The 13,168-nt window shown below is 39.4% G+C and overlaps 2 protein-coding genes across 3 annotated transcripts in view; both read right to left on the bottom strand.

The window, feature by feature from the left end:
• The window catches only part of SRPX (sushi repeat containing protein X-linked), a 46,494-nt gene that overhangs the window by 26,440 nt on the left and 6,886 nt on the right, over positions 1 to 13,168 (bottom strand). The gene's annotated exons all lie outside the window — the stretch shown is intronic.
• On the bottom strand, positions 5,629 to 6,961 carry LOC137096723 (macrophage colony-stimulating factor 1-like). The gene has a single exon (XM_067466746.1). The coding sequence runs from the start codon at positions 6,658 to 6,660 to the stop codon at positions 6,190 to 6,192; it is 471 nt and encodes a 156-aa protein (XP_067322847.1). The 5' UTR covers positions 6,661 to 6,961; the 3' UTR covers positions 5,629 to 6,189.

The following is a 13,168-nucleotide window of genomic DNA, read 5'->3' as shown; positions in this document are numbered from 1 at the left end:
AGATTTATTGATTCAAAGAGAGATTATTAGTTTATTGCAGTAGGCTTGATATGTTATGCAGCAGTAATGACTTTCCTTTACTCTTTTTCAGTCCCTCCCCCTGAACCTGCCTCTGTTCCCATTTTAACAAGCACAGTTTTCTTTGCCTTCTCCTCTTGTTACTTTCTTTAAAACTGCTGATGCCAGCAGACATGCTGCCATGTCAACAACTCCATGGCAGAAAATACTACGCTTGCTAGAATTTTAAAGCACATTGTACTGTATCAGGTTTAAATAACAGTTTCCAAAGGCTTTGAAGATGTTGCTAAAGAAATGTTTGCCTCGCACTGCCTTGTCATACTTGGCAGAATCCTGAGATTAATCTTGAGAGAATTTTCAACAAAATGTGTCACTTTAAATATTTTTTCTTTAAATAATTAGATTGATTACTCAGACCTTTCCAAAGGTGACTCACCAGAGAAAAACAGCCTGGAGTGCAAAATCTAAAGAATAGTTTGTTCTTCAATTGTTCTTTACATAAATGACCAAGAATTAAATTCTGATCCAGTGAAACATATAAATCTGTGTTTCATTTTAAGACTCCATTTTGCTCTCCTCCATGATGCTCCAAGACTGCAGTTCAATATTACGTTCCTTGTAAGTAGGTCTGGTTGAACTCAACTAGAACTCCTTTTGAGAAAGCATGTATGGGATTGCAGTGTAAACCTTTTATTTTAAACCACATGCAACCAATAGAATTAGACAAAAATTCTGAATAAGGAAACATACTTTTTGTTATCTCCATTTACTGACACCAAAATGCAATAAATCTTCAGGACCAGTGTCCTGTGCAACAATCTGCCATCATTACCACTATCTGTCCGAGCTAAATCCAGCAGACTGATTATTTTAGGTACCATTTAGTGTTGTGGTTCCACAATATGTCAACACACAGTTACTGAGCAACTGAGCCAAGCATAAGAATCGGTTGTATTTTCCCAAAACAGCATCTGTTGTAAGTGTGTCCTAGATGAGTACCACAATCAGATTATCTGTTGTAAACTGGATTATACGAGTCTCCACTGCCAGATAATCTGGGATAAACAGATAATCTGAGATCAGGTCCTGGGATATAGGGGCAGTGCTGAAGGGGCCTTCAGCTCAGTAGTCAGTAACAGAGAAGGCTCGCTGCTGAATTGTAAAAGCAGCAGTAGGGTCAAGGATATTTACAGCTAGGGCTGAAATTATAATTTCCCTTGTCAATGTACATGAGAGCTCAATAGTTGCTGCCTAAATTTAGTCAGGGGGTCACTATGGCTGACAGGAAGCTCTGGCGTGGGCTGGTCCACGAGGTCACGAAGAATCAGAAACAGCAACAACAAATTTAGTCAGAAATGCCTTGAAGGCACATACCACCAACAAGCCTACATGATTTTAATCAGGAGACCTTATCTTCTAGGGGAAAATCTTGACCCTCTGTATGGACTTCATCCCACAGGATAAGTAAAATGAAGTCAATTTAGTTTTCTCTTAAGATTCACCACACCCTATTTTGAAATTAAACAGAAGATTTTCCTACTCCCATCACACCACCCTTTTCTCTGCTTTAAGATTTATTCATTTGATTTGCCATCACATGGGAGACATATGTCACTTGCCCTTATTCCCTTCGGTTAGACCAGAGTTAAGGCATTAGTGTTAAGAAACCACTTTTTCTGAGGTCATTTGCCCTTAATGCCCTTCCAATGAAGCTGAGCTCAGGCATGCTTTTTAAACACTTATTTACAGTGGGAGCCATACGATCTGAAGGAGCATTAGCCCTTGATATTTATATATATACTAGCTGTCCCCTGCCACGCATTGCTGTGGCCCAGTCTGTTGATCTGGAAAATAAAGTAATGAGAAAGTGTTGGTTTTGAATATATGTAATCTCTTTATGCTTGTGGGTAAATAGTATTCCTTGTTGTTTCTTTGTCAGTGTTGATGTGGAGAGTGCCCACCCTGGAACATGCAACATATCATTGTCTTTCTTTAAGGGTCCCTTTCAAATCTAAGATACTATATCTGTGTGTGTGTGTGAATCATATCTATCTATCTATCTATCTATCTATCTATCTATCTATCTATATCTATTTATGCCTGGATGGCTCTTTGTCAGGAGGACTTTGATTACATGTTCTTGCCCTGATGAAGGGAGTTGGATTGGATGGCCTTAAGTATTTTCTGTTGGTCATGGGTTTTTTTGTGGGAAGTTTGCCCCGATTCTGTCGTTCATTTTTATTTTATTTATTTATTTGCTATACTTGTATACCGCTGTTTCTCAGCCTAGCCGGCGACTCAACGCGGTTTACAACAAAATACAACAATCAACAGTATACAGTTTAAAACCATAAAAGCATTATACACAATATTCGCATATCAGTAACAATCCAATCCAATGCATCTCCTAACTAAAATCATGATCCAGTTTCGTCGTCCATATTACCAGTCCTTAATCATTACATTCATTGCACCAAATTAACCAAATGCCTGTTGGAACATCCAGGTTTTTAATCTCCTTCGGAACATCATCAGCGAGGGGGCTGATCTTACCTCCATGGGAAGGGCGTTCCATAGCCGAGGGGCCACCACAGAAAAGGCCCTGTCTCTCGTCCCCGCCAGCCGCACTTGTGAAGCAGGCGGGATAGAGAGCAGGGCCTCCCCAGAAGATCTTAGGGACCTGGTGGGCTGATAGGCCGAGATACGTTCGGATAGGTAAGTTGGGCCAGAACCGTTTAGGGCTTTAAAGGCCAACGCCAGCACTGTTCATGGGGTTCAGAATGCTCTTTGATTGTAGGTGAACTGTGAATCCCAATGACTACAACTCCCAAATGTAAAGGTCTACTTCCCCCAAACTCCATCTGTGTTCATATTTGGGTGTATTGAGTGCTTGTGCCAAGTTTGGTCCAAATCCATCATTGTTTGAGTCCACAGTGCTCTCTGGATGTAGGTGAACTACAACTCACAAACTCAAGGTCAGTGCGCACCAAACCTTTCCAATATTTTCTGTTAGTCACAGAAGTTCTGTGTGCCAAGTTTGGTTCAATTCCATCGTTGATGGAGTTCAGAATGCTCTTTGATTGTAGGTGAACTATAAATCCCAGCAACTACAACTCCCTAATGACAAAATCATAATTTTTTGAGTGATAGTCACTCCTTGTGTTATGAGATCTTGTGTTGCCAAATTTGGTGTGATTTTGTTCATTGGTTCTTTTGTTTTTAAGGTACTCACTATGCACAGAGCATATCTATCTGTCTATCTATCTATCTATCTATCTATCTATCTATCCTTGGTTCTAAAGATGATGGTGGAAGAAAGAATTCAATATTGCCCATGTTGGTTCCTCCCATGACAATGTCACTGTTTTATTTTTAAATCAACTTAGGAACCATGGCAAAAAAAACCCCACACTTTCAAAATGGTGAAATACCTAGAACCCACAGTTGAGGCTTGCGTCGTGTGATGCAACAACACCTGATGCAAGCTTCTTTTCAACACATCATTTTCACTTATTTGATTTTCAGTTGTGTCTTACAATTAAGATAGGATAATCAATAAAGGAAGAGATAATGACTGCAATGCATATAACAGTTGTCAACATATTCTTATATCCTTACCTGTGCTAACAACATTTTGGGGTCAGCAAAATATCTCATTCCTTTTCAAAAGAAAATCTAATTGTTTCTCTAACCAATTAGATTTGCTTCAAATGTTTATTTTAAAAGGTAACCTCTTAAGCAAACAAACTAACGATTTCATAAGAAATATTAAAAATATATAGTTACAAACATCTATAAGAAAAAACTTTTAAAACTTCATTTTTGAAGGATCAACCAAAATATCATAAAGTAATGTACATAATTTTGCATTCTTCAGTACTCCTCATCCAGCTTTATGTTAACACAAAGTTGGGGATAATGTGAAGCCAGATGTTGTAACCATGAAATCTGCATTTTATATCCAGTATGAGATAGAAATTGCAAAATGAATGAATTAGTCACTGCAACATGCTGAAAGTATCACATTACATCTCTGGATCCTCAGACAAAGAAGTATAGCTGGCTCTAGTTTCTGAAAATGTAGCAGTTGGCTGTCTCTCTATTCCTGTGGGTAAAACCATACAAATTGGGGATGCAGTAGCAGAAGTGAAGAGAAATATTACAGCTTTTATATAGTGGGTTCTCTGTATACACTGTGGTTTGATTCCAGGACTCCCCCTCCCCCTCCTGATACCAAAATATGTGGATTCTCAAATCCTGTTAAATGTAATGTGATAGTAAAATAATGTGTCTTGTAAAAATTAAAGTTCTCTTTTTTCAAATTTTATTTTCAACCCATGGGTGATTGAATACAAAAGGCTGATTGTATTAATAAAGCTAGGCATTACTTATATGTGGTACACTAAGCAATTAAAAAACTCAATTGAAGTTGTATAGAATTACCTACTGACCGGAGAGAATGGAACCATCAATATTTTCTGCAGAGAACAGTAGTTATTATTATTGTTGTTGTTGTTATTATTAGTTGTATTACTTATACCCTGCTTTGTCTCTCCAAAGGGGACTCAAAGCCACTTGACATAAAAGCATTAATATAAAATTTAAAATATACAAAATATACAAAAATGCAAACATTAAAATAGAATTAAACACAAGCAGCTTTAAAAATCCACAGTTAAGATCCATCAAAACAGTTAAAAACCACAGTATCTCCGACTACATCTTAGACACCTTCATCTTCAAAAGCCTGACTGAATAAAAAGGTTGTAGCCTGCTGCCAGAAGGACAGCAGGAAGGGGACAATTCTGGCTTCCCTGGACAGGGAGTTCCAGAGTTGTGGAGCAGCCACCAAGCAGGCCCATTTTTCCATTTCCACTAACCAAGCTTGAGATAGAGGTTGGACCAAGAGAAGGGCCTCTCCTAAAAATCTCAGGGTAGGGGCGGGATCATACAAGGGATTTGGTCAGCCAAATAGCCTGGACCTGGACTGTCTAGGGCTTTAAAGGTGATAACCAGCACTTTAATTGTGGCCAGAAACAGACTGGCAGCCACTAGAGCTGCTTCAACATGGAGGTTGCCTGCTCCATGTAGCCACCCCCAGTTAGCAACCTGGGTGCAGCTCTTTGGACCAGCTGAAGTTTCTAATCACTCTTCAGAAGCAGCCCCAAGTAGAGTGTGTTACAATAGTCCACTGTGGCCAGATCTGGCTTCTCAGGGAATGGGCGTAGTTGGCAGACAAGTTTTAATTTTGCAAAGTCCCTCCTGGCCACCACTGATACCTGGGCCTCCAGGTTCAATGCTGAGTTCAGGAGGACCCCCCCTCCAACTGTGAATCTGTGTCTTCAGGGGGAGTGTGACCCCACACAGCAAAGGCCGAATCCCTATTCCCTGATCTGCCTTCTGACTGATCAGGAGTATTTCTATCTTGTCGGGATTAAGTTTCAATTTGTTTGCTCTCATCCAGACCATTACTGATGACAGACACTGGTTTAGGTCAGGACAGCTTCCTTGGCATTAGGTGGAAACCTTTCTGAATTTCTTAACTTGCCCTCCCAACATTGCTGACCTTTAACAAGGGCTGATAGGGCTCCTGAGACTGGCACACCAATAGAATTTGGGGGTCACATGAGAATATAGGTTAATAGATCTCCTGAAGTCTTCTGTAGTTCAAGAGAGAAGCCAGAAGCTCCTGGAATTGTTGTCTGAAAAGTTTTCATCCATGCCCAGAGGACTCTTTGAAGTGCAGACTTCCACCAAGGAGGGAAGGTCCCCCTTTCCACTCCAGGAAGAAGTTGGTGCAGTGGTTCTAAACATGAAGACCCCACTCCCCAAACCAGAGGAGAGATTCTGAAGTCCAGGTCAGCTTCCAGGTGATTTCCATCCTGCTGATCAAGTTCCAGCTTGCTGTATGTCTGGCAAAAACATCCTTCTGGAAGCCAAACTTCAGTGCCAGAAATAAATAAGTGTCCATTTCCTCATTAATACCTTGCCTTCATTTAAAAAAAAAAGAGGAAAGAGAAAATACTCTTTGTGGGAAAGTGCTGGAGCAACTCTTTTCAAAATCCAGTCTTTTAATTCCTCTCAATAGTATTAAGAGGACCATAACTTTAAAAGAGGAGGCTGATAATCCAAGCCTCACACAGGTTTTCTCCTTAGAAAGAAAGGTCCAGCTCATAGTTCTTCTTGGATATGCAGTTCTATATGTTCCTCCCCTCTATTCAGTGGCCTTCCTTCTTCTGGTCTTTCCATGTTGTTGTCATTCCTCTGTGGTTGCCGCCTTGCTAAGATCTGTAGCATTCTCTTCTTTTCCTGAGAGTCTGAACACTTCTTGAAGGCACTAGAACAGTCATGAGTGAAGACTGGTTTGGACAAAAAATGCTGAGCTTCGCTGAAATACTCATGCACCTTTTGCAACATCTTCTCCGGCGTCAGGGAGAACTCCTTGGTGCATGTCAATTCACTCCTGTCTACATAGATGACAGTTCGTTTGCAGGAGGTCTCCATCTGACTGTCAATCATATCTGAGAGATTTCGTAAGTGCGATTCAACAATAAGCCGTTGACAACTCTCTCTGTTCAGTTCAGTTTTATGGATGTTGTAGGCTATAAGGAGGATCAAGGCCATGTGGATTTGGGAAATCATGTTTTCCTGTACTCTTGCAGGCTTACTCTGAGAGTCTCTGGATCCCGCATTTGCACGGAGCGGAAATGTGTCTGAACGTCTTCCCCCTGAGTGGGTTTGGTAGCCAAGCGAAAGGCGAGCTGGGCCACTTCCACTGGGCGCCGCCGCTGCTCCTCCTGCCTCTTCGTTTCCCCTTTCTCTTCTTAATGTCTCAATGGAGGCTTAGGGCTAGTTTACACATTACAGATTCCCTACACAGCTGTCATCCACATGAACAATATATCAGTGGGAGAACTTTAGTCTGCTGGTCTCCATGCAGGGAGCAAAAAGAGATTATTACATTGATTTTTTTCTTGCTGTCCATTATAAATTGTGATTTATAATACTTTTCCTCACATGTAACATAACCATGAAAAGTCTGATCCCTACGGCTTAGCTCCCATTCCTCTGCTTTCAGTGCAGATGTACTTTAGTTATTTGAAGCACAGCAGGGAGTTCTGAAGGAGGAAAACCCTCAAATGCTGCAACTATTCATCTGCAGTGCCAAAATGTATTCAGAACGTTCTAGAGTTTATTTATATATGTGTGTTAAATACAGGTTTAAATCTACTTTAAATACCTTTCTCTTTTTTTAAAAAAAAACTTTTCATGAGGATATGATTAAACTGCAAATGAAATGCAATGAAGAACACCATGCAATTAATTAACCCAAAATAGATTTGGGTGGGAAGAATCACTGATCAATCAATCTCCCAAAAGGAGATCATAGGAAAGCATCATCCTTGCCACATTATGTGAAATCAGAAGTTATAAATACACTTTCACAGGAATGAGGAGGTGATTTCTGCAAAAGTAGAAAAACTGAATAAAATAATACTTCCAAAATCTGAGAAAATATCTCTTTAGGAATCTCTGCCAGAAGTTGGTCGTAGAGTTATGAAGGACCTAGAGATTGCTGGAATTTATTAATCAAATCCACAAAAGTTCAACCCACAAGACAATGTGTACAATCCAACTTCACAACTGAAAACAAATCTACATCAACCTCTTCAACAAACAAAACTAGAAATCCTGAAGAAAGATGTCTGAAGACAGATATGGTGTTGATCAGCAGTTAATATTATGTGACATAAAGAAATAACAATTCATATACATGGATTTTACTAAGCACTGGTGTTTTGACAAGCTATTATTATGATTTCCATTTACACTATGCATTTTTAACATTCAGATTTTATACATGGAAATATACTGTCTCTTCATGGAAGAGTCCTCTTTTGGCATAAAGCTTTTTCCTAATGGGATTTTAAAACAGGCAATTATGCCTGTCCTGTTCTAGTATGTTTTCTACAAGCATTGGCTTTTATTAGATACTATTTTTGTTGAGTGTGTGAATAAAAAAAAAGTGTAACATATTTTTTCACCATTGGTATGGAAAAATTATTAGGCTGGGAGACATTACACTACTACTATTACTACTACTGTTTCTGCTTCATCCTCTTCTTTTATTATTAAATCATAAAGATGGAAAGATTGCAAGGGTTATCATCCAGTCCAACTCAATTGTTTGGTTTCATTGTTTCCGTAAGTTCCTTTTTAGGTTGTTGTTATTGCTGTGTCACGATTCTTCAGATAAGGTCACATCAACACTGTCAAAAAGATGGAATGTGGAAAGTATCTCTAGGGACCATCTAAAATGACCATTTAATGCACGTGAGACCCACTAAATCAGCACCAGACTGTCATCTTTAATGTGTTCTGAGTATCACTTGTACATTTATGAAGAATGGACGCACTGCCATGAAGTGCTGTAAGATGTATGAGTGTAGGAGTAGGTTCCATTAATTTATTTACCTTCATTTAAATATGTTTATGGAGTTAGTTCAGCCAAGTAGCTAGGGGAATAGTACCCAGCTGGCATAATTTCATGGGCAGTGAAAACTTGAAATTAAGTAAATAACTGTTATTATGGCTATCAAGGAAATCTTCCACATCACAAGCTGAACTGTGCCATACTTTCTCGTTGAAAAAAATATTCCAAAACTATTTTTAGCAATTTGGCACATATCAATGCCCTGGAGAATTCATTTGCTGCATTATAAATTGTTAAATGGAAAGCGAGCATGGTTCAGCATTAGCCATTTATTGAATAAAAGACTTGGAACAAGATTGCTTGTTTGCTATATCTGAAGCCAGGCTATTTTGAAATACATTTTAGAACATTAGGAACAGATGAATGTGCTACTAGTAAGGATGTACACAACATTCCTTCAGTGCCCCCAATGGTATTTTTACTTTTTCTATCAGGAACATTAATTTTTAATCAATATCTGATCTTCATTATTATTCCAAATCTGCCATTTAAGGGGACATACTAATACACGGCTTCTTAAACCTTTTATTTATTTATTATTTACGGTATTTCTAGCCTGCCTTTCTCAGCCCTACGGCAACTCAAGAGGGGTTACAGATTGGCAACAATTCTATGCCACACATTCATAAAAAATACAATTAAAAATATTCTGCATAACAATACCACTCACAACCCCTTTCCATCTGATAAATTTTTACACAAGCATGAGGTATATAGGTATAGAAAATAGATATAAAATTGAACATTTGCTGATTTTATTTGTCGTGTCAGAGCAGCCAGTCCATTATATTACATTTCTAACAGAACAAAGCAAACAAACAGAAAAATACACAACTTGTGAGTTTGGTAGCTGGCTAAATGTCCTTTGACCAGTATCTGGCCACTTGGAGTGCTTCCGGTGTTGCTGCAAGAAGGTCCTCCCTTGTGCATGTGGCAGGGCTCAGGTTGCATTGCAGCAGGTGGTCAGTGGTTTGCTCTTCTCCACACTCGCATGTCGAGGATTCTACTTTGTAGCCCCATTTCTGAAGGTTGGCTCTGCATCTTGTGGTGCCAGAGCGCAGTCTGTTCAGTGCCTTCCAAGTCGCCCAGTCTTCTGTGTGCCCAGGAGAGAGTCTCTCATTTGGTATCAGCCATTGGTTGAGGTGCTGGGTTAGAGCCTGCCACTTTTGGACTCTCGCTTGCTGAGGTGTTCCAGCGAGTGTCTCTTAGAAAACTATGTCTAGATTTAAGTCGTTGGCGTGCTGGCTGATACCCAAACAGGGGATGAGCTGGAGATGTCTTTGCCTTGGTCCTTTCACTATTGGCTGCTACTTCCCGGCGGATGTCAGGTGGTGCAATACTGGCTAAGCAGTGTAATTTCTCCAGTGGTGTAGGGCGCAGACACCCCGTGATAATGCGGCATGTCTCATTAAGAGCCACATCCACTGTTTTAGTATGGTGAAATGTGTTCCACACTGGGCATGCATACTCAGCAGCAGAGTAGCACAGCGCAAGGGCAGATGTCTTCACTGTATCTGGTTGTGATCCCCAGGTTGTGCCAGTAAGCTTTCGTATGATATTGTTTCTAGCACCCACTTTTTGCTTGATGTTCAGGCAGTGCTTCTTGTAGGTAAGAGCACGGTCCAGAGTAACTCCCAGGTATTTGGGTGCGCTGCAATGCTCCAGTGATAATAAACCAGCATCTGCAAGGCTTGCTAAACATACTGATTTTCCTTTTTATGAATTACAGCTGAAGCATTTTTTTGAGAATCCAGTGTAAATACTGCACGTTGTTGTCTAGGGGGTATAGGTGGCATTTTACTGTTAATTTTTCTGGACCTCAACATTGAGCTAAGGCAGCATTTCACAACCTTGGGGTCGGGACCTTTGGGGGGGGGGGCATGAAGGCATGTCAGAGGTGTTGCCAAAGACCAGCAGAAAACACAGTATTATCTGTTGGTCATGGGGTTCTGTGTGGGAGGTTGGCCCAATTCTATCATTGGTGGGGTTCAGAATGCTTTTTGATTGTAGGTGAACTATAAATCCCAGCAACTACAACTCCCAAATGTCAAGGTCCATTTCCCCCAAACTTCACCAGTGTTCACATTTGGGCATATTGAGTATTCGCACCAAATTTGGTCCAGATCCATCACTGTTTGAGCCCACAGTGATCTCTGGATGTAGGTGAACAAACTCCACAACTCAAGGTCAATGCCCACTAAACCCTTCCAGTATTTTCTATTGGTCATGGAAGTTCTGTGTATCAAGTTTGGTCAATTCCATCGTTTGTGGAGTTCAGAATACTCTTTGATTGTAGATTAACTATAAATCCCAGCAACTCCAAAATGACAATATCAATTTCCCCCTGCCCCACCCCCTCCACACCAGAATACAAATTTGGGCGTATTGGATATTTGTGCCAAATTTGGTCCAGTGAATGAAAATAAATCCTACATATCAGATATTTACATTGCAATTCATACCAGGAACAAAACTACAGTTAAGAAATAATTTTATGGTTGGGGTCACAAACAACATGATGAACTGTATTAAGGGGTTGCGGCATTAGAAAGGTTGAGAACCACTGAGCTAAGGGGACCCTATTTGGGGTCGGGACTCCGTTTAACAAACTGTGCTATAATGTATCATGCCACAATACTGCTCAATTTGCCACCATTTCTGAATACTATACAATGAAAGATGGCACTAAACAACAGTGAGACCGTTTTTAAGGGTAGTATGTCTAAACTTATTAGATATCTCTGCTCATCTACATGATGCAGGATAAAAACAAAAGATATTTCAAAAGAAAATCTGACAGGCCTTCTACTTCAAATTGAAATGGTTTCTCAATAGAAATGCACTAAATCAGATTCCCCATCAAAGAATCTAAGGATTTGGATTAGAAATGGTTGCCTCTGGGTTCGAACACTAGAAAGTAGGGAATGTGCCATTTAAAAAAAACAACAACCTGGAAGCTGGACAATAAGAAAGCCATTCAAAGGATTCTGAGCTTCTGAAGATAAATGTGATGTACATGGATACTGCACAGCAAAATCCCAATGACAGATAAGAATCTTCATACATTTATGAAGATTAGCAGGAACCTAAAAATAGCAGTTCCATTTCTTGTGAAGTCTCTGTTAGTCGAGTGAGTGTAAACTGCCACATGTGTTTTCAGTTATGGTAATATATTGCAAATGTACAAGCAAAAACAAAAACTGGCAGATAGGCCAATTTTCAAGTCTAGTTCTCAGAATATTTATTTTACAACATCACATACAGTCCGCAAATTTGACACCCATAGCTTGAAAAAATGTCATAAAATCTGAAAAGCCAACCTTGATTTTGCCATATGATATAAAGTATACCATCCTACTATGCCATCAAATATAATGGGACTTCGGAATGGATTTTGTTATCCACACAAGTCCTGAAACCAAACCACAGTGGATACCAAGAACCTACTGTATACTGACCAACTTACGATAATACCTCATGCTACTGGTGAAGTTTATTCTGACTGATGACAATGTATATTTCATATTTATTACCCCTTAAAGCAACATACAATTTTGTCATTTTGTCATTGCTAAGGTGAAATCTATACAGGGAACATCCATACTCTTGTGGTGTTTTAGCCACTGCAATACTATGGCTTTCTGCTAACTGTGATTAAAAAAGTACGTCCATTTGTGAAGCAGTCACAAATTAATTCTAATGTATATTATATTATGGCACTGAGCTCTGGAGCCTATTTCAGAGCTCAGTGCCAGGCATCCCTAATTTCTAAATATATATTATGTTTATTTTTTGACACTTGAAATGGAGACAATTTCTCATCAGAACAGAAAAGTAACTATGAAAAACATGGACAGAAATCCTCCCAAAACTGCCAGTTTATACCACAGTTCTCAGAAGGACTGACCTTTGTGGTAAGTCAGAGAGGAGACAGGCTGGCTAACTCAAACTTGTCTGTTGCCATAGTATGTTGGCTAAGGTTTAGACAAGCTTTATGTTAATCCAGAACTGATGAAGTGCGGAAAAACACACAAAAATACAACTGTAATGCCTTCTTAGGAGATACATGTATTTCCATATAAAAAGCTAAAGTAAAAGGTGGAGGAGAAAGGACAAATCTGGAAGGACCTTTGACTCATTTATTTATTTCATAGTGAAATTTATTTATTTTAAATTGGATTTAAGCCATGTATTGATTGTAATTGCTCACCCCTTCTCCCTCTCCCTGTTTACAACAAGGTTCATTGATGAGCAAACACGTGTATATGTTGTAAAGTTAGAGCTCATGATTTGTTGTTCCACAACTTTAAATAGGTGAATAGTGCACCTCATGTAGAGAGATGATCTGTAGTATAGTTAATTAACGGGGAGCAGAGTTTCATAAAAGTGTCTTTGTTATTTCTTCTCCATTTAACTGGGCATAGGATAACCTGACCAGATCCTAACCATTTCCAAATCAATACTCTCCACTGATTTCCATTCCCTTGATATCTCTGCTCTAGCGACACCTAACATTATAGATTTAATTGCTTGTGTGGTAGAGCTGCATTACCTGCAGCAAAGTAAGCAAAATCAACCTTTTAGAACTGTAGGTTCTGCTTTATCATTTGACTGATGAAGAAATGTATTTCATTCCAAAATTGGAGGATTTTATGA

Source organism: Anolis sagrei, chromosome 3 (genome assembly GCF_037176765.1).
Source record: "Anolis sagrei isolate rAnoSag1 chromosome 3, rAnoSag1.mat, whole genome shotgun sequence".
NCBI lineage: Eukaryota > Metazoa > Chordata > Lepidosauria > Squamata > Dactyloidae > Anolis > Anolis sagrei.
This window is presented reverse-complemented; position numbering and strand designations above follow the sequence as displayed.

Bases quoted from the DNA above. Each gene is read 5' to 3' on its own strand.
- LOC137096723 (XM_067466746.1), bottom strand. From the start codon at position 6,660: ATGATTTCCCAAATCCACATGGCCTTGATCCTCCTTATAGCCTACAAC.